The sequence below is a fragment of the Odocoileus virginianus genome, chromosome 15, assembly GCF_023699985.2.
Source record: "Odocoileus virginianus isolate 20LAN1187 ecotype Illinois chromosome 15, Ovbor_1.2, whole genome shotgun sequence".
In the NCBI taxonomy this organism is placed as follows: domain Eukaryota; kingdom Metazoa; phylum Chordata; class Mammalia; order Artiodactyla; family Cervidae; genus Odocoileus; species Odocoileus virginianus.
In genome coordinates, this window is record NC_069688.1 from 47,113,131 (window position 1) to 47,134,997 (window position 21,867).

Sequence of the window (21,867 nt, forward strand, 5' to 3'; positions counted from 1 at the left end):
TTCTATTAGCAGATCTAATGATGAAGTCAGATTAATTATTAGGGTATTCCTTTTAATGTTTTGTTCCTATTGATAAGAATGGAAAAGGGATTCAATTAATTGATTTATCTAAATGGAGCCTTAAAATTTTAAATATTCATGTTCTCTCTCCTGTTTGTTATTATCTACATGCTTTAAAAGGGGCTGCCTTACCTAAGTTGAATTATTTTAATTGGGAACATAAAATGCTCTTAATGAATTTACTTTGTGGAGCTATTCCTTTGTGTTTTACTGTTGTCAGTAGGAAGGGCAGATTTTTGGCTGTCTATGGAGAATAGTTAGGGTAATTCAAAGATTCTGTGATGCAAGTTGATTCAGAATTTTTATTAATGATTGTTGATAGTCATCAACAATCACAGTGATGAATAAAGCTATCATTGAAACACACTAGTTTAGGGACTAGTTTTTAAAGTATGTGTATCCCCTTGGCATGCAAAGAGCAGTATTCAGTGGTGCCTTTTTGCCTGTGTAAAGTAGCGCCAAAAAAAAGGCATTCTATATAAGCCCAATGGGAATAATAGCCTGTTACTGGATAAAACAGAGTTTGGGGGACATGGTACTCTTATTTTAGGCAAATTTAGACTTTCTTGGGAGGGCCAAATAGAATAGCAGGCAGTGTAGACCATTCTTGAAGGGGAATAAAATGGTTCTTGCATTTATTACAGAAGATAGTTGAGCTGAGAAAATTAAAGTCACTACCAATCTGTGTATTCCATTACATTCTCTTTAGTCTTTCAGAGTTTTTAAGTTTGGGGTTCTTTGCCCTGAAAAAAAGTATTTTGAGATACTTAATTCTTCTGATTAGGAGTAAATAAGATATTGTGTGAACTGTGTTATTCCAAGTGAAATGCTCTCACCTACTAGAAAACACAGATCCTTTTGTCCTTCACCTCCATTCCAGGGTCATCAATGCACACTTAATTAAGCAATTTGTCACAAGCTAACTGAAACAGCGATTTGGCCACCCTTTTTTTCTAATCCAGTGAGTAATGTGAAGAACACTGTGGCATGAATAGAAAGTACTTATACAGCACGCTGAGTAGCGAAGGATTAGGCTGGTGATGTTCAGTCTGCCCAAACCACACCCAGCTGCCACGAGGTCTTCACTGCCTGTGTCTAGTGACTTGTAGCAGGTGCCAAGATGATAAACTCTTTTGGAATGCTCTGCTCTAAACTTTTCCCACCTTTATTATCTTATGTAAGCATGCATTTCATTTCTCTAGGATTTACTTGGTATGGAGTTTTGACTTTTTTCCCTTTACTGTCTAGTTTTGTATACTTGTGAATTGAATTCAGTTGTTCAGATGCTCGATGCAATCGAGTGCACAATCATCACAGGAAATTCTGTTGGACAGCATCACTCTAGGATAATTTTACCATGAATGTGAGTAGTATTAGTTGTATTAATCTTAAAATGTCTATTAATAAGAATCATAGGAATTACACACTCTCATCTTTCTCCTTAGATTTGTCTAGTAAAAAGCTGTTCCTCAACTGTAGAGGCTTTTCACTCTTAAATTCTTGTTGAAGAATTCTCCCGTTGCCCAACATGTTCTTAAAATCACACTCCCTGCTGTCTTCATGTGCTCATCAGACTGAAATTAATATTAGGCTTACATTAAATATAAGACTATGGGTTATTTTTTGGCTATACTTCTCTTGCGTGACCTTCATTCCCTAACCAGGGATTGAACCCATGGCCTCTGCAGTAGAAACAGAGTCTTAAACACTGGAATGCCAGGAAATTCCCTATCTCTTGTTTTTTATTGCAAAGATCCTTCAATGCCCAGTTTGTAAAGAGCTGCTAAATTAGTATAGTCTCTTCTTAGTTCATCATCTGGGTTCAGTATGATTGCCATGTAATAATTGACATGACCAAAAGCAGGATGGGATGTCCTAGTATGTTCAGCATGGCTACTAATAGCAAACTAAAACTCAAAGTGAGAATTGCTATCCTGAGTTCTGGAAGAGTTCCTACAGGTCAATAAGAAAAAGTGAAGAAAAAAAAAAAAACCACTGCCCGCACACACACAATAGGAAAACAAAAGGCTTAAAAACAGTTTTTCTCTAACACACTAGCAGTTTCACTCCCAGGTATGTGACCCTAGACTGACGCTCCCTAAACTGCCAATCAGTAAGATGGACTCTTGCGGCAAAATGTCAGGTAGCACACTACTTGGCTGTTAATTTGTGGACCAGCTAGTTTGCAGATCACAGTTTTTTTTTAATTATTTATTTATTTTGTTGTGCTGAGTCTTAGTTGTGGCAGGCCGGATCTTTCAGTTGCAGTGTGTGTCTAGTTCCCTGACCAAGGATTGAACTTGAATGTCCTGCATTGGGAGCACAGAGTGTTAACCGCTGGATCACCAGAGAAGTCCTGTGGACCATAATTTGAGTAATGCTCTTCTTGGGCACATAAATAATAGCAAGAGATTATATGGTGTTTGTAAATAATATAGCCCATAGGTCCTGTTGTACATCTATAAAGAATAGTGCACAGCAGTGAAAATTAATGGACTCCAGTCCTGTCTGTGTGAAGGATTTAACAGGGGAATGATGATTAGAAAAGTCTGAACATGTTTATTCTAGAGGGGATGAGGGGATGCAACTACAACTACCCAGTAACCATGTGCAGGGGCTTCTAAGGTATTCAGTCCTCTTTACCTGGTGTGTAATGCAGTAATTGTAATGTACACGTGCTTTGTATAATAAAAGTAGGTTTTTCTCTTGGTGAGGTGGCAGTGAGATCTGCCCTTGGGTACTCAAAACAATAGTTCAGTGCATTTGTTTAAAGGGAATTTCCCTGTACTGCACCAGGAAAACTAGAAAGCTTGGAATTAACATGATTATGTATTTGGTGCTGTTCATGTGGCATTACAATAGTTATCTGCAACGTTACTACATTTTAATGACCATAAGGATTTACATAGCTTACTTCCACGCAGGTACACACTTGAAAAAATTTAGTCTTCACATCAAATAGTCAAGACACTTTTTTTTGTTGAGGGAGCCTAATCTTGTCAATTAATCACTTGCAATAGTATATTGCTGTGAAATTCCTTTCTCGTTAAGATGTATTTTAGACCTTAATGTGAAGCATTTTGCATTGAGCAGCCTTTACCTGAACACTTCAAACTTAGCCTGTTGGGCTCATTTCCTTTAGGATTTGTGTATCACCTCCCCCTTTATATATTTCCTGTTCATTCTTGTTCTTGTCTTGTGGTTTTTTTTTTAAAGTAATTCTTCAGCAGTCGCCTTAGTGTTCTTACTGTGAAGTTTTTTCCAACCATATCACCTGAAAAAGAAACTAAAGGGTATTTATTGCCATTATTGGCTCTCCTCTTACTGTCAGTGAAAGCAACCCCTGTCTTGATTATCCTGAGTACTCAAAATAGGCTGTTACTATCCATCACTTTTTTTTTTAATCCATCACTTGTTTTTGATCCAGCATGGAAAATTTTTATGTGGTCTTATGATAACAGATTTATTGGCACTTCTTACCTACCAGTTCTGGTATGTGGCTTCCTGGAGGCCTGCTCCAGACCTCATGTTTTTAGTGCCATTGTCATCTTTCTGCTCTTGTGACCATTTATTTCTAAAGGTATGCTGTGTGGTAAGTAACATTTTTTTGTGGGATGTAGAAGGCAAAGGTGATTTTTGACAGCATTTTTTCTTTTTTTTTTTTTTTTTTTTTTGGCACGAGAGATCTTAGTTTCCTGGCTAGGGTTGGAACCTGTACTCCCTGCAGTCTCAACCAGTGGACCACCAGGGAAGTCCTGCATTGTGTCTAGTTTTAAAGCTGTGAACTGAGTGCTGAGTCATCAAATGTCTATGCAAAAATAATTTTAAAAAGTAGAAATAACCTTAGGTTTCTCCAGGGTAATAGTAGTAGTGTAAGTTTCAAAATATCTTACATTCTCATTTTTAATGAGTAAAGCTCCTTTTAGAAAACTGGTGATGTGTTACAGTTGGGTTTCCTGCTTAGATGTCTCTGAAACAATACTCTCAACTTTTCAGCTCTCCCTGTTCTACTTCTAGGGAGGTCTTCACTTCAGAAATCCGAGACTCATATTCATCCAGCTTGGTGTCAAGTGGGCTGTTGCTGCCAGAATTATCTTGTGATTATTTGAGAGATGTATCAGTTTCTTCTGAAGTACAATCAACTGTAGAAGCCTTTGTAGCAGGTGTGTAACAAAGCAAGTGCCCAGCTGCTGCAGCCACTCCTCTTGAAGCTTCCCTCTTGATGACATGAGGACTCACGACCTCATGAAGGCTCCAGGGACCAGTGTGGTTCTTGGGAACCTTTTCTTTCCTTGGCAGCTCTTCCTAAAAAATGTATTATCAAAAAACACCAATATGAGGGTGTAAATAAGGACTGTTAAATACTTTTTTCTTCCCAGCTATGATGTCCAAGAGGAAATTACTTATTATAAATGTAGTATTGTGATTGCAGCAATTGTATTAGTGTAAAATAAGCTGAGCTTTCTTTCACCATATGTTAAGATGTTTATTTGTGAAAATAGCTTAAAGGCTCTTGTGAGTAGAGAACATATTTTAGGGTCTGTTGATAACAGTAAATTTGGGAGCTTCTATTAAAATGAATTTGCTGTTAAGTTATAAAGCATTTTAAGTAGGTTCGAACCTAAGATTTAAATGGAGTAGATTTCCTTAAGTTTAATGTGAAAATAAATCAATGTCCAGCAACACTAGACTGTAGTATATAGTGGTCTGTAACATGCTGAAACGAGTAAATCAATCCTATTTCTGATTTATACACCATTTTTGAAAATTGGATCAAAGTGAGGGAGTTTGGGATCATTTGGGTTTGAGTCTGCTGCTTTTTTTTTTTGGCCTTGCACCTGGCTTGCAGGATCAAACCTAGGCACCCTGCAGTGGAAGCACAGAGTCCTAACCACTGGATCACCAGGAAAGTCCTTAAGTCTGCATTCTTAACAGAGATTTCTGGAAATTCCCTGTTTTCTGGATTGACTTGGCAGATCTGGCATAGAGTATAAGACTCTGCTCACCCCCAACACATAAACACTTATTTTCATTCTAACTCCCTAGAACATGCTGTGTGTCAGATTTTTGGTTTAATGTTATCACCAGGTTAACTGTTTGCCTCTTGAAATATTGAAAATAATTCAGTCAAATATTTTTTTACTTCAGTGCCTTGTAAAGCAGAAATGTAGATCATAAGCCTCTTTGCAGCAGTGAACTTTAAACTGTTTTTGCTTACATGTGAAGAAAATTGCAAGCGTAGACTTCTGAGGGTATGATTATGAACTGCTTTTTGGGACTGCTTCCGTGAGATTGGGCGTAGGAAAGACTCAAGATCAGCCTACGCTTATCCCCCTACTTAAGCCTTTTCAGTTGTTGGAAATCCTGGGCTTCCAAGTGAATGTTTCGTTTGAGCACAGGGTTAGTTGGCTTAAAATTTGTTAGAAACTAGCTTTCCTGAAGGTTTTTGTGTTTTGTGGATTCATTTGAGGAAACAGTTTTTTTTTTGCACATAGCTTTTAGTTTTTAACTGAGTTTTACTTTTACATGTGGGTCACTTGTGTATATCAAGGTTTTGGCTCCTTTTAAGGTGTGAAAGAAAGACGGACCTTTTTTCCCAACACACTGTAGGGCATTCCTTGCTGTTGCCACCACAAACCTAAAGTTTCAAAACTCCCATTCTTAGAATCAGTTGTCCTTGATCCATCTGTTTCTCAGCACCTACCATGGGCCAGGAATCTCAAGACCTTGCCAGGGAGCATCTGAGAAGATAAACTTACATCTTTTAAGGATAGATGTTACTAGATTGGTTTTAATCAACTGTTATTGCAGTGCTCAGTATAATTAAGGAAGTAAAAAATACTATGTTGACACCTGTTTTAGTGGTTTCAAGTGTGTTAGTCCCCAAATCCTTTTTATCAGTCCTGCCAATGTAGCAAATTTTATTTTTCTGTCACAGTCCTTTAGTGAGTCAGATTGGGATTGGTAAACTTCGGAAGTGAGAGTTCTATTTCAGTGATGGAAATACAGCCACTCTACATGACCTCTTAAGTCTTTCCTTTAGAGCAAGGCATACTTTAACATATTTTTATTCGTATTGATAGTACATTTATTTTTCAGCTGTTTTAGTTTGACCTTTACTATTAATATTTAAAATTATTTCACTTCTACAAGAGTCTTTAGTGATAGCAAATAAATGTTTGCCTGAGGTGGACAAAAGGACTTGAAGAGCTTTATCTTTATGATAGTGGTGGTTATACTGGTGTATACACTGGTCAGAATGAGAGTGTACATTACCTCATGTAAACTATTGATAAGATTAAAAAAGGAAAAAACTTTAGGGTTTACCTGAGAATTTAGGCAAGAGATATAGAAGGAACAAGGTTGTTATGTAGAAACTAGTCTTAAGAAAGATTTGAAGACTGTAAGAAGGCATGGTAGGATGTTTTGGTACCATGTGTGAATAAAGTGTAGAGTTTATTAACAACTATGAGAGTTCATATGTCTAAGAAATGGTTAATTGATCTGGGGATGTCATTGTCTCTATCAAAGAGCCTGAGAGTTGTGTTGGATTTATTACACTGGCAAAGGTTGCATTTTTTATAGATTAAAGGTTTGTGGCAACCTTGTTTTTGGCAATCCATTGGTGCCATTTTTCCAAGAGCATTATTTTTTAGTTAAGATATGTACAATTGTTTGGGGTTTTGGTGTTTTTTTGTTTTTTTGTTTTTTCTTTTTTGCATACTTAATCGACTACAGGATAGTATAAGCGGAACTTCTATATGAATGGGGAAACCAAAAAATTTATGTGACTCGCTTTAATGAGATACTCACTTTATTATAGTGGTCTGGAACCAAACCTGCAGTTCCTCCAAGGTATGACTGTAATTTTGTAATTTTTGGCATCTCCCTAGCTAGCCTGATTTTTCTGTGCCTCAATAAAATGGAATAATACTGTCATAGTGGTCTTTGAGGGTTAAGAGAATCGTGTACAAAGTTTTTGGCACACTGCTATAAAAAATGTTTGCGTTTAGATTAAGCTAGTTTAGCAGGCAGTGAGATTTGACTGAATCTCTGTAGATTACGTAGTTTGAAAATAGTTGGAAAAAATCCTTAGGAGAACCCTGGTTTGATCCCTGGGTTGAGAAGATCCCCTGGAGAAGGGAATGGCTACCCACTCCAGTATTCTGGCTTGAAAATCCCATGGACTGTATAGTCAAGTCAGTCCCTGGGGTCGCAAAGAGTTGGACACTAGTGAGCAACTTTCACTCAGATAACCGTAACCTTACTTAATGTACAAAAATTTGTGAATAATGTCGGCATTCAGCAGATAAGACTGGGATGAATGGACCTGATGTTTTTGTGATTGTTTAGGATCATAATGTCAGAGGAAAATTAGCCTTCCTTAAACCCTGTTCAGTCGCTCAGTCCTGTCCGACTCTTTGGGACCTCATGGACTGCAGCACGCCAGGCCTCCCTGTCCATCACCAACTCCCCGAGTTTACTCAGACTCATGTCCATTGAGTCGGTGATGCCATCCAGCCATCTCTAACTGAAGGAAATGGAGGTTCTTCTTGTCCTTACTTTAAAAACTACAATTTTACATTTGGTGGCAGTTGCCTGTGATGGTCCATAATTGATAACTCAGGGTTCTCGGGTAAATGCTGCATAGAGAGTAGAAAATACATAGGAATCTGATGAGCTGAAATACTAGGCTAAAGATCTTGATTAAGTATTTTTCATTATTAATAGGATAAATGATCTTTTTGAATGTATAACCTTTATCATTCTGTTTGTGTTAGTGCAGTTGAATATCCCCCTAAAATTGATGTTCTGGTTGGTCTTACATTGCTTAAAATAAACATGTATCCTCAAGCCTAAATGTCTACTTTCTGGGCATAGATTTAAATCATTTCTGGTGTGGCAATCTTAAGATTTTCTCAATAAACTGCATGTAGTTGACTCCTTGGAAATACAGCTGTAACTGTTTTTAAATGTTGTTTCTATTTCATGAAATTGACTAATGCTGTGGCTTATTGAGGAATTGTTTTGGTGCAACCAAAAAGCTGATACTTTTGAGAACCATTGAAATGGAATATATTTTTAGGACAAGGGCTCCACTTGGGGTGAACTCTGGCATAGAGCAGGGGGAGGGGAAGAGAAAGGGGGTAACAAAGAGATAGGAAAAGCTGTGTATGTTGCCAGAATCTGATCTAAGTCCATTAAAATTAACGTGGCACCCAGAAATCAGTCCCAGACAAGGAGTGACAGCATCTGTCTCGAGAACTTGTTATGTTTATAGACTTTATATTAAAGTAACGGGTGTGTGTGTGTGTGTCCAACTCTTTGCGACCCCATGGCCTGTAGCATGCCAGGCTCCTCTGTCCATGGAATTCTCCAGGCAAGAGTACTGGAGTGGATGCCTTTTCCTTCTCCAGAGGATAAGGACCAGTAAATTCATCAAAGAAGATAAACTTAGGTATGGGCTGCTCCAGAGAACAGTGGGTGGTTTGGAGAAAGAGGGAAACTTTATTTGATTGGGGAAGAGTTGGGTTCAGTATGATGCTTTTTTAAAAATCAGAGTTCTTAGTAAATAAATGTTCATGATGTATATATAGGTCGCTAACTTATACCTAGTTTCAAATTGCAGTGACATTCTTGCATTTCTGGCAGTTAGCTCTTTCAAGTCAGCACTTAAGTGATTTTTTTTTTTTTTTTTACAACAGTTTTTTGAAGTAGTTGACCTTAGATTGCTCAGCTATTAAATGACAAAGCCAGGACTAGGTTTTCTGACTTATGTTCCAGAAACATTTTCACCAAATAAGCTTACCTCAAACAGACTTAATTGTTAACTTGATTGAACTAGCTCTGTTGTAGCTTGTGTGGGATCCAGATAGTCTGTATCAGAACTACAGATGTCCTCCTGAAGTCGGCCTCCACCTTGACCCATTCCTGTTGCTTACACATCACCTACGCTAGGATTTTACTTAGAAGACGTTTATCTGCAGTTACCTGGTATCACCCTGGTTATGTGACTGGCAGTGATTAGGAGTTCAGACTATTTTGATTGCTTAGCTGCAGACATTTATTTCGCTCATTTTCTTTAGTTAAAATGAGTAAAGTTGTTTGTGTTATATGGAAGAACCACAAAGCAAGATGAATAAAAAAGACTGGCTCTGCAACTCTATGTAAATAAGGTTATGATGTTGATTTGTAACGTATTCTGCATATGTTTCAGCTGCCTTCTCAAGAAATTGTCATATTAAGCTTGTCTTTTTATGTATAAATTCACATTTGCTTTAAAATGGGCTCTAAGGAAAGGATATTGGTGATCTAGTGTTTCTGAAAATGGTAAGTGATTTTGCAGATTCTTCACTAAATTAGGTACCCCTTACTAGCACACTCCAACTGATAGCTCATATATTAAGTTTAACTAATGAAATAATACAGACTTTGAAATAACTTCTGTTTTGACAGTTTGTTGCATATTCTAAGGACCCAGACGTAAGGCTTGGTGGCCCGTCTCTTGTTTTTCCTGGTTTATGACTTTCGGCTTTGTGGAATACGGCTGAGATGAAAGGATTTATTGACGATGCAAACTACTCCGTTGGCCTGTTGGGTGAAGGAACAAACCTTGGAAATGTTATTGATAACTATGTTTATGAACATACCCTGGTAAGTGTGTCATGTCGGATTTCTTAAAATACAGTGTTTATAATAATTTCTGAAATATGAAGCATCATCACTGCTACTTAAGATCATTTTTGTTTTGTACTTACTGATACAGTAATTTTTGTTTATTGCCTTCCTGAAAGAATTTGTTTTTGTTGGAGCTAATTTCCTATATTCCCCAAATTTGAAGAAGTGTTTTCAGGTTAGTGATGTTCAGTAATAGGATACCCAAAAAGCTTTCTCTTGACCTCTACAGATATGTTTAAGTCTTCTCTCACACCAGCAAAATCCTGCTGCTCTCTTCTGTCATCAGAATTCTTTTTTGGGGAGTGAGGAAGAATGACACTTGTCCTACTATTCGGTCTATTCTATAGTCGAACCAGTCCACAGTTAGTTCTCTCATGTCACTAGTCTTAGTCACTTTTACAACACCTCCTGGGTCAGAACATTAAGGGTGGCAGTCTGTCTTTGGTCAGTACATTCTAATGATGTGTATCTTCAAATAATGTGGATTATAGAAAATAGTAATATTTTCATGACATTTCAAGCAATATCTGAATGTTGTATGTTTTAAATAAAGATTATTTGGTCTGCCATCTAACATTGGGTAATTTATTCTCTGGATGATATGTGTAGTCATCTCTTTACCCCTAGGGTAGTTCCAGCTTCAGAGTCTTATCACAATCTTTTCCCAGATTCGTAATAAAAATCTGTTTACTTGTTCTTTCTTTCTACGGCTTGTGGGATCTGAGTTCCCTGACCCAGGGATTGGACCCAGGCCACGGCAGCGAAAACTGAGTCCTGACCATCGGACTTGGATTTATCGGACTTGGCATTTAGTGTACTTCTATATTTTTAAATTTAGTTTTGTCACCTCTACAAATACTACCAACTGACCTCCTTAAAAATGGATTTCTTTGTTCCTTTGTTTTAGTGTCTCTAACTGCAGTTCACATTGGGGATGTGGCTTTTTGTTTAGCATTCCTTGTTCTACTCACCTTTTTAGGAAATTAGATCGTGTACTGTTAAAGTAGGTTTAACAGTTAAGGAATGCATGGAACGATATAAGTAATCTTCCCTTCCATTCACTAGAAGTAAAATTGGAGCAGTTCTGAAGTAGAAAGTCACTCTCATTGACACTGTTTTTTAATTTTTTTAATCTGAAGAGAATATTTTTTATGTAAGCATAGCACAGCAAACAGTCAAGTTTAAAAAGAAACAAGCCTTAAATGTGGTGGTATGTAAATATTTATCTTGGCTCATTTGTGGAGGAAAAGGGGAGTTCTTTCCTACTTAACACTCTGTTTTCAGTAGTTCTTATGTTTCTTTTTTTCATAACTATAATAGACAGGGAAAAATGCCTTTTTTGTGGGAGATCTTGGAAAGATTGTGAAGAAGCACAGTCAGTGGCAGAACATAGTGGCTCAGATAAAGCCATTCTACACGGTGAAGTGCAACTCCACTCCCGCTGTGCTTGAGATTTTGGCAGCTCTTGGAACTGGATTTGCTTGTTCTAGTAAAGTAAGTCATTTTCATTACTTTGTTAGTGAACTGCAACATTTTAAAATGGACTAATGTTTGGTGGGGCTTCCCTGTTGGCTCAGTGGTGGAGAAATCCACCTGCCACTATAGGAGACTCGGGTTCGATCCCTGGGTTGGAAAGACACCCTGGAGAGGGAAATGGCATCCTGTTCCTGTATTCTTGTCTGGGAAATTGCATGGACAGAGGAGCCTGTTGCAAAGAGTCAGACATGACTTAGCAACTGAAAACAACATTTGGTGACCAATAGCAGTAGGAGAACAATTGCGAGGAAGTTTGACCTGTGGATGCATTTTTTAACTCGTTTAAATTTGCCGTTTAATACTGGAAATTTACAAACTTTCAAGTATATCAATGAAAGGAACATTACGGTGAGATGAGACTTTATAAGCTTTTTTTATCTTTAATCAGAAACTTTTATTTGTTCCTCATTCTTAGCCTAGAGCTAGTTTGATCAGGTTACTTCTGATGACAGCAAGATAATACCCTAAACTGGGAGATTTCTCTGACGGTAATGACAGGCATACCTCAGAGATGCTGTGGATTGAGTTCCAGACCACTGCAGAAGAGCGAGCCACGTGAATTTTTTTATTTCCCAGTTTGTATAAAAGTTATGTTTATACTATGTTGTGGTCTATTAAGTAGGCAGTAGCATTATGTCTAAAATATAGTGTTCATACCTCAAAAAAATGCTGTTGAAAAAAGTGGTGCCAGCAGACTTGCTCAACACAGGGTCGCCACACATCTTCCGTTTGAGAAGCGGAATTGTCTGCAGAGCGCAGTAAGACGAGACGCCTGTGTGCCTTTAGAAGCGCTAACAGGGCGCAGAGCGGCAGGCGCTACCAGAGTGAGGGCTGCGGGCGTGGTCGAGATTCACCCTGCCTCACTTGCATCTAACCAGAAAGTAAAGGCGTGTGGCAGTGCCCGAAAAGTAATGAGAGCTGCCGATGATTGGAAAGTAATGAAAGCTTACCTTTTAGATGACACTGTTTAAAATCTGTTTTTAGACTGAAATGGCTTTAGTGCAAGAATTGGGTGTATCTCCAGAAAACATTATTTACATAAGTCCTTGCAAGCAAGTGTCTCAGATAAAGTATGCAGCAAAAGTTGGAGTTAATATCATGACATGTGACAATGAAGTTGAATTGAAGAAAATTGCACGTAACCACCCAAATGCCAAGTAAGTGTAAAATTAGGTACAAAGGAATATTTTTTTTACCTAGGATTTGGGGTTGTCTTTAGTCTGGGAAGGGAGGGGGCTTTTATATAGAGCAGTGGTATATGTTGTAATTATTGTAACTTACTACACGGAAAATACTACTAGCATTTTAATTGGCCACTTCTGATCCTTCACGGGCAGCTGGGATGAGATAAGGGCATTTTGGGATATAATGTTTAATTCAAGGAAGAATATCTGGTTGGTACAATGGTCAAATTAAAGCTATGGCTATATTTTCACAATTACTATTCTAGTTATTTGTCACATTGGGAACATAATGTGTTTTGCTTAGCTTTTTTCCTTCTAGCTGAGGGTTTAATCTGCCCTTAGCCTCGGTTTCTTAGATGGTTGTCCTTCGTGTCAGTGTCTTAGGAACCTAGTCCTTAAGTCCCTTCTCTTCAAAAATGAGGTTTAATGTCTTTACTTGTACCCTACATGTGTCCCAAGATTTATTTTCCAACTAAAAACCTTACTGTTTAAAAACAAAAATTTGGGACTTCTCTGGTGGTCCAGTGGTTAGAGCTCCCAATGCAGGAGGCATGGGTTTGACCCCTGTTGGGGAGTATCCCACATACCACAGACTGCAGCCAAAAAATAAATAGATAAAATATAAGTTCGCCATGCTTTAAACAAAAACCAGAAATTTTAAGGCAAAATAAATATTACCATGAACTGGTATATCAAGAGGATTTTATATAGAATATGCTAAAAGTATATTAGTACAAAATTTGCTTTTAAGTTATTGTGTGTTATATGTTACCAAAAATGTGTATCATGTCCATATTTCCTTATATTGATAATTTTCTTACTTTAATGGTATTCTTTGAAAGGTATCCTGTAGGTAGAATAATTTTGCTTTTACAAATAGCAGTTTTGTATAATTGTTTTTTAAAGTGATTTGTGGTTACTCAGAGATTGCCTGACAGTCTTGATCACTTTGTCATGGTTGTCATGGTTTGGAAGGAAATACCAAATAGATTTGAATCAGTAGTCTAAAAGGCTTCTGTTAAGATAACATCAAAAAAATTATTTTTCTTGTTACATCTGTGTAATTAATTGGAGGAATGGTTCCAAATAAGTGATAGAAGGTTAACTAGCTAGGACTTTTTTAGGAAATTTGAAGCATTTAAAGCGCTCATAGTTTTTATTGAAAGACAGTAATGGCATTGCTATTCAATTAGTCTTTCTAGGTGGGTTTATGGACTGATGGACTTCATTTGAAAGTAATGTCGTCTTTCATTACAGAGCCCAACCGACTCTTGCTGCTACAACAGAGTCTTAACTTCCTGCATTTTCCAAATTCCCATCCTTGTAAGCTTCATGCTTTAGTCCCTAATTGCTAGTTTTTTCTCTATACAGGATTGTTTTTCATTAGGTTCACTTGATTCATCCGACGCTGGATTATGGAGCACTGACAACATTATCAACACACTTCCTACAATCTTCAGGCTTCACATGTGCTGATGATGATGTAAACCAACTCTGCCCCAATCATCTTCCCCTTCTCTTAGGGTCTTACTACATATTGCAACAGAAGATAGTATTGGAGGTGAAGAGGGTAACATGAAGTTTGGCACTACCTTGAAGAACTGTAGGCATCTTTTGGAATGTGCTAAGGAACTTGATGTCCAAATTATTGGAGTTAAGTGAGTAGTTTTAAACTTCATTTTGTGGTGATAATCTTAGTCTTTCTGTTTACCAGTTTGAGTTTTCTTTTGTATAAATGCTAATAGATAAAATTTCTGATTTACTATACATAGCTTTCTTATTTTAGGAAAATAAATGTTTATCCTTTATACTATTTTGTACTTGTATGTACCTCCCCTTCACCTAGTAAAGAGAGAAAATAGTAAATAACAGTTCGGTCAGTTATTTAAATCACTTCTTTTTAAATTGAATGGAAGGATTTACTAGAATTCTGATGAACACCAAAATGGTTGTTGGACATGTCATTTCAATTTTTCTTTTTCCCATCCCCAGACTTTTCTTTTCCCCTTTTTAACCTCTAAGGGGCACTAAGAAGTCAGCAGACTGTTTACCCTCCCAGTTTTTACATGCGGAAACTGAGGCCCGGAGGATCAGTGATTTGATCATAGTTTCAGAACCATGATCTGAATCGGATTTGGAGCGGTGACTGCCAGATTTTAAAATTGTTCAGAAAGATGGATAAAGAATCACCACTGTTAAACTTAATTCTACCTTAGCTGACAATATTGCCAGTATTTGAGAGTTTTCATATTTCAGTTAATTTTATTGTTAACACACAGGAAAATTGATTTGAGGTGTATTCTGTGAATTTTAACATTTTTGTAACCACTGCCACAATTGATACGGAAAGGACCATATTTTAATTAAATTTTTAAATTTAATTTTATTTAATTTTTAGCTTGCAGCGTGGCTTGTCAAATCTTAGTTTCCTGACAGGGTTCGAACACAGGCCCGCTGCAGTGGAAGGGCAGAGTCCTAACCACTGGACCACCAGGGAATTCCCTCAAATTTTAATAGTCTGAATCTTTGATAAGTATCACTGTTAATAAGCAGTACTAACATTATCAGTATTGCTCAACTGAATTAATGTTCACTTTGTATTTATTTCTCAATAGATAATTTTTTTTTTTAAGATTTGTGTTTGGCTGCACTGGGTCTTCATTGCTGCAAGCTGGCTTTCTCTAACTCTGGAGAGCAGAGGTTACTCTGACTTCTCTTGCTGTGGAGCACAAGAGATGCTTGGGCTTTAGTAGTTGCAGCTCAAGGGCTTAGTTGCTCTGTGGCATGTGGGATCTTCCCAGACCAGGGGTCAGGCCTGTGTCCCCTGCATTGGCAAGTGGATTCTTCACCACTGGACCACCAGGGAAGTCCCACAATAGATTTTTATATTTTCAGGTAGAATTGTGCATTCAGAATTGAAGATTTTGTCACCCAGTTTTATTGGGTGATTGTTACTTTTAATAAAGTAACAATTTATTGTTACTTTACCATATAAAAAGTTTGTCCCTATCTGATAGCTGTGAAGTATAACTGATAACTTATTATTTAAAAAGTTATTACCCAAACACTGCCTTTTTTAAAAGGCTGGTATTGTAACTTTCGTAATTAGAGGTTCATGTTTCTAATGCTTTAAATATTGAGTAAAGTTAATGTGAATACTCTGTGTGTGAATGTGGTGAGTTAGAAAGGAAGGGCCTCAAATTCGCTGAGCTTCAAATTTATTACTCTGTGTCTTTCAGATTTCATGTTTCAAGTGCTTGCAAAGAATCTCAAGTATATGTACATGCTCTATCTGATGCACGATGTGTGTTTGACATGGCTGTAAGTTTTTCCCTTTAATTATTTTGATATTTAAGCCAAGATGTTATTTAAGACAAATATTCAGCTTTTTTCCTACTTCTAAAGTATTCTGATCGTACTTATTTATGACATGCACATTTTAAAAAATGGGTGTAGAGAGATGCAATAGTTACTTGTATATGTCTAAAGACAGTACAGACAATAGCAGGAAAATATAATGAAATAATCCGCTTCTGTTAGTAGAAAGCAAGAAATTTACTAAAGGTCAGAACAGAGATTTTTTATCTCCCTTAGAGGATTTGTGTGTGTGTGTGATGTCCCTGTATGCATTACAATTTGGAAAAGTGTTTAAAGATTTATCCCCCCCTCCTGCATCCCTAGGGAGAATTTGGCTTCACAATGAACATGTTAGACATTGGTGGAGGCTTCACAGGAACTGAATTTCAATTGGAAGAGGTAAACATTGTTCAGTGTATGGACATACTGGACTAATCTCTCATTCTTTTCTACTTACATGGTAGATTTGTAGACTAGAGTTTTTAGAGCAGCAGCTAAAGCTGTAACATTGTGTAAAATTTGTAAGCAAATGAATAGGTAATAGAAGACCTTGGAAAAGTTTAAACTTTAGCATAATTTTATCATGGAATGTGTGTGTTTTCAGTGCTTGATGACAACGATTAACTCATTCATCACTTAAAGAGCTTGAACTGTTTTATCCAGATACACATCAGTTCTCACCTTCCTCCAGAATAGAAACTGATTTGAAATTTTGCTCCTTCATCCCTAGTGACTGAATATAGAAACAATGACTCTTCAATCACCAGGAGCCATTTGCCACTGGAATTATGACTTTTTAAATTAATGCCATTCTGATAGTTAGAAAATCAACTTCGATGAACTTCATAGTCTATAATTCAGCTACTTAATTTTCCTAAAAAATTTAATTGCTGTCAATCTCTTAATGTTGTGAGTTATCTAATCCAATATTAAAACCATAATGTGGGTTTTTAAATTCATAGGTTAATCATGTTATCAGCCCTTTGTTGGATGTCTACTTTCCTGAAGGATCTGGCATCAAGATAATTTCTGAACCTGGAAGCTACTTTGTGTCTTCTGCATTTACACTTGCAGTTAATATCGTTGCAAAGAAAGTTGTTGAAAATGATAAGTTTTCCTCTGGAGGTAAGTTACAAAGTTTATAGTTTTCTGTTAATAAATAATTCTCATTAGTTTGAAGATGAGTTCATCAGATACTATCACATGTAAATATAATTTTGGACATTTGATGGGTTATGACGTTATGGGTGTTCTTCATCCACCTGTAGGGAGGAGCTAGGGAGCTTTTCAAAATGCCATAGTTAATGTCCCACTCCATCAGACTCTGCTCAAAGCTGATGTTTAGATAGGCTTATGTTAGATAAATTTCCCCAGGTGATTGATTGATTCCCTTTAAGAACCAGTACAATCTCATCCCTATCAAAATAAAATAATTTTCATATCTTAAAATTTATTTGTTTTGTTCAATTTTGGTTATTTTTCCAGCATAGATTAGTTCGGACTGCCTTGAACTTCTTTTAAGTGGGATCTTGTGTATTCGTCTGTAAGACAGCTCAGTATAATATTTGATAGAGCATTTCATTTTACATTTATTGCCGATTAATATTCCACTCTTTGAATGCATATACTTTGTCTTCAGTCTCCTGCCATGAATATTTGATTGTTTCCAGTTTTTGGTATTAAGGGTAGAACTACTGTTACTGCATTATTATACAGTACTACAAGTGCTGTGGACATTGTTCTGAGGTGAGTGATGTCAGAATAGAATTGCTGGGTCAGAGAGTGGTGTTCACGAGGATTGCAGAGTGGCATTGCTGTTTTACTCCTCTGCTGACGATGTACATATGCAAGTTCTGGCTGCTCCCACCTTTACTGATTTATGTTTTTGGTCAGTTTTAAATTGTATCCACTCAGTAGGTGTGTGTTGTGGTATCTCAGTGTAGTTTTAATTTACATTTACTTGGTGAGTAATGATGTAGAGCAGGTTTTTTTGTTTTTTTTTTTTAATGTGTTCATTGGTCATCCTCCTTGGTGAAGTGTGTTTAGTATTTTAAGTTAACAGTTTTAAGTTGCATCAGTATATATCACTGTTTATATTTTGAAAAATGTGAAACCTATGAGTCAATTTTATAAACAGTAATTCAGACTTTGATATGCCTTTTAGCTGTTTTACTGTAAGTTCATCTTTACTTTTCTGTGGGTTTTTTTGCCTCAGTAGGAAAGACCGGAAGTGATGAACCAGCCTTCATGTATTATATGAATGATGGTGTTTATGGTTCTTTTGCAAGTAAACTGTCTGAGGACTTGAATACCATTCCAGAGGTTCACAAGGCAAGTTTTATTACAAATAATATAAAACCTGCTTATTTGGCAGTTTCTGAATGGAGCTGTTATTTTTAGGATGCATCCCAGTTTAAAAATTGTATTTATTTTTGGATGTGCTGGGTCTTCGTTGCTCCACAGGCTTTTCTCTAGTTGTGGCAACCAGGAGCTCCTAGGCTCTAGAGCACAGGCTCAATAGTTGTGGTGCACGGACTTAGTTGCTCTGTGGCACATGGGTCTTCCCAGATCAGGGATTGAACCTGTGTCTCCTGCATTGGCAGGCAGTATTCTTTACCATTGAGTCACCAGGGAAGTCCTCATCCCAATTTCAAAGAAATATTTTAGGATGGGGGAAGGTTGCCCCTTTTTTTGAAAGTTTGTATTTCTCTGAGTCTTGTTAAGTCCTTTGTTCTCTAAATTGCTGCCTTAGGTAGAGTTGAGGAGTATCACTGCCCCTGGCTCTAGGCCTTTCTTCAGGGGCACATTTGATTTGAAATGGTGAGAAAACGCTCTTACCCACCTTCACATTCATTGCCTGCCTGAGTTAAAAGCTTAACAAAAGTTACTTTTTTGTCCTGCAGAAATACAAGGCAGATGAGCCTCTGTTTACAAGCAGCCTTTGGGGTCCATCCTGTGATGAGCTTGATCAAATTGTGGAAAACTGTCTTCTTCCTGAGCTGAATGTGGGAGATTGGCTTATCTTTGATAACATGGGAGCAGATTCTGTCCATGAACCATCTGCTTTCAATGATTTTCAGAGGCCAGCTATTTATTACATGATGTCATACAGTGATTGGTAAGATAGATTTTTATTTTTTTAAAGCAGATTGGATATTTGAGGTGACAGGGTTTGCTAGTTTTAATTCTATGATGCATGCACAACTTAAAAGTATTAACAGAATGATCTTTTAAGCATAATTGGAAGACCAGTTATTTTATAGTTCTTTTCATTGTCCATTTGTTATGTGGTTTTATGGTCTTTGTGCTTAAATTCAAATGTCTTGATTTTTTTTTTCCTTAGGTATGAGATGCAAGATGCTGGAATTACTTCAGACACAATGATGAAGAACTTCTTCTTTGTGCCTTCTTGCATTCAGCTGAGCCAAGAAGACAACTTTTCCACTGAAGCTTAAGCAGGCATTAACGCTTCTGTAGATCTGAAGTTGCAGGTTAATAAGCTTGTCTGGTCTACATTCCAGTGTGGAAAAAATTTGAACAATCTTACTCTGTTAATTCTCTTGGAAACAAAAACTACTAGTAATAGCTATTTGGGACCAGACAAAATCAGCTCTATAATTCACTGGGGGTAATTGGGAGATTAGGATAATGTATCCAGATTTAAACCTATCAGTTTGCCCTACCCCTTAAGCGTTTAAAATAAAATATGCAACAAAATGGATGACTTAGTGGAGATGGAAGCCCATTAATTGGGTTCCCCATTAAACCGTTTACATACAAGTACACAGTTTTTATACTAAGGATTCGTGTTTAAGTCTTGTAAAGTTAATGTCTTTCACCCAGATATATCAAATGTCAGTGGAAGACCAGTGTGACTTCATTAGATACGTTTAGTGTATTTAGAATGTGTAAATTTGTGCTTTGAACTGTAGTTTAATAAATGTAAAATTGCATCATAGTATTTGTTGTATTTGACCTAATGTAACCCTTGTATGATTGCAATAAAATTTTGTGTAGATTTTACTGTTTTTTCAGGCTAAAATTTTGGGAAAGGGGCTAGCTAGCAAAGGTAGTTTTGAAATAGATGTGTATCTGGGCTGTTTTGAAGGTTATTTTCCTTTATAGCCCATTTAAGTTTAGTTTGGCTTAGTACATTTTTCAGTTATTTAATTAGTAATTTAAGTAAAATGTTTGGTAAATCATTGTGAAGTTCAGATTAATTATGGAGAGTTGATGTGCAGTAAGCATGATGTTTAACAATTTTAACACCAAAAATGTTAATCCTGCATAAACCAATTGTAATAATTAATAGGTGTTTCTGTATAGATAGAATGCGTAGAGTACCTTAGTAAATCTTTGAATCACAAATCTTTTGGCTGAAATGGAAGATTCTATTAAATACTTTGAATAAACTTTGGGGAGGGAAATGCAGAAAACTCTGCTGCGCACTAAATCTTAAAGAAGGGCTACATCTATATCCAGAAACCTGATGCTCCTTTGCACGGAATATTATTTAAATTCAGAGTTGTGAGGGGGATGGGGTGAAGCACACCTATTTTCAATTTCTTGATTGCAGTGATTTTAAACTTAGGGTTTGTTTTGTTGTTCACTTAGTTTCCTGTTATTTCCCATTTTTTCAGCAGCTTAGTGTAATTAGTTTTCATTCTTTTCATACTAAAATTTTATGGTGATTGGGGAAGTGAGTTAGAGTCACTAACCTGACAGTTGTTGCCAGGAATTTGCGTTGTTCATGGCTAGTATATTAGAAATCCTAGATCTCAGAATCACAATAGTAATAAAGTAAACAACAGGGGTCATTTTTTCCTAACTTATTCTATGTTCAGATGTGGAATTTCTGTCTCCCAAGAGGAAATGTGACTTCACTTTGGTGCCAATGGACAGAAAATTCTGCGTGTGCTACATAGGAGAAGTTCGGAATGCACTTAATAGCTGGTTTTTACACCTTGATTTCAAGGTGAAAAGAAATTGATCATGAATCTAATAAATTTCAATCTCTTAAACCAGTAGGTGCTTAATATTTTTGATTTGATTAATTCCCATTTGAATTTTATGGGTTCTATTAATTGAAAAAGGACTCCAGTCCATTGTCATGTAATTACCCTTGGAATTTTCCAAGGTATAATGTGGGGTTTTATGCAAAATTCCAAGCTACCATGCAACTTTTTTTAACTGTAATGAGGAGGAGGAATTGTTCCTAACCTTCTTTACATGTTGTGCTTTTTGGTTCAGAAATGCCAAATCTTTTAAGAGATGGTACAACTTTGAGTCCTTGGCTTGACTATACAACTTTGAGCTTCGTGGCATGTCAGTTTTGCCGTATTTAAAGGAGAGCTATTCTGTGTATAACAGCTCAGAGTTGCAAGTACCACATGTGAACGATATGATAACTTTAAAAAATGTGTGTGTTGTATTTGAAGACTGTTTGCCATAAATCTAAAGTTTGATCTTAATGTATTTCAATTTGGTATGCTAAAAAAAGTACTGAATTAATGTAACAATCTTTTTTAAAAAAAAAATCAATATTGTAAGTTCAGAATTTAACTGAAAATATAAAACCCAAATGATTTCTATATAGTAAATTGAACTGTAAAGGTAACTTGTGTGTGATTCTGAATACACAGATAAAATGTTTTTAATTGCTCCTTACGTTTTAGTTTTGCTTTGGCTTCTGTTGCGAAAGAGTTGAAATTTTACTTACAGCTTTGTGTCCATTGACTTGCAAGCATTCTTTCAGTATCTTACTTTATTACATAGTAACTGAATCTGGTAAAATTCTGGGTATTACATATGGAATACTGAAGACTGATAAAATGAATATATATATATATATATATATATATATATATATATATGTGGTCACAAAGATTTTTCTAGGGTCACATTTTCTAGATATATTAATTCACCAGCTTCCTAACAGTTTTTAGACTTAAGTAGTTCTGTATAAATTAAGCTGTATAAATTCCTTCTAAGTAAGATGGGCAGTGATATCAGTGAATGCAAATTTAGATTTAAAAAGTCACACCTGTTCTCT

The 21,867-nt window shown here is 36.5% G+C and overlaps 1 protein-coding gene across 4 annotated transcripts in view; it reads left to right on the forward strand.

Annotated features, from left to right (window-relative positions):
* The window catches only part of AZIN1 (antizyme inhibitor 1), a 30,147-nt gene extending 8,665 nt beyond the window's left edge, over positions 1–21,482 (forward strand). For 2 of the 4 annotated variants that reach the window (XM_020905413.2, XM_020905416.2), the window contains exons 3-12: positions 9,517–9,714; positions 11,059–11,232; positions 12,259–12,431; positions 13,982–14,116; positions 15,698–15,779; positions 16,140–16,214; positions 16,778–16,940; positions 18,031–18,146; positions 18,719–18,933; positions 19,159–21,482. In XM_020905413.2, coding sequence (XP_020761072.2) covers positions 9,613–9,714; positions 11,059–11,232; positions 12,259–12,431; positions 13,982–14,116; positions 15,698–15,779; positions 16,140–16,214; positions 16,778–16,940; positions 18,031–18,146; positions 18,719–18,933; positions 19,159–19,270 — 1,347 coding nt within the window. In that variant the 5' untranslated portion in view covers positions 9,517–9,612 and the 3' untranslated portion in view covers positions 19,271–21,482. The remainder of the gene's footprint in view (positions 1–9,516; positions 9,715–11,058; positions 11,233–12,258; positions 12,432–13,981; positions 14,117–15,697; positions 15,780–16,139; positions 16,215–16,777; positions 16,941–18,030; positions 18,147–18,718; positions 18,934–19,158) is intronic. The other 2 variants (XM_020905417.2, XM_070477312.1) reach the window with 2 other exon arrangements.
* The last annotated feature ends 385 nt before the right edge of the window (positions 21,483–21,867 follow it).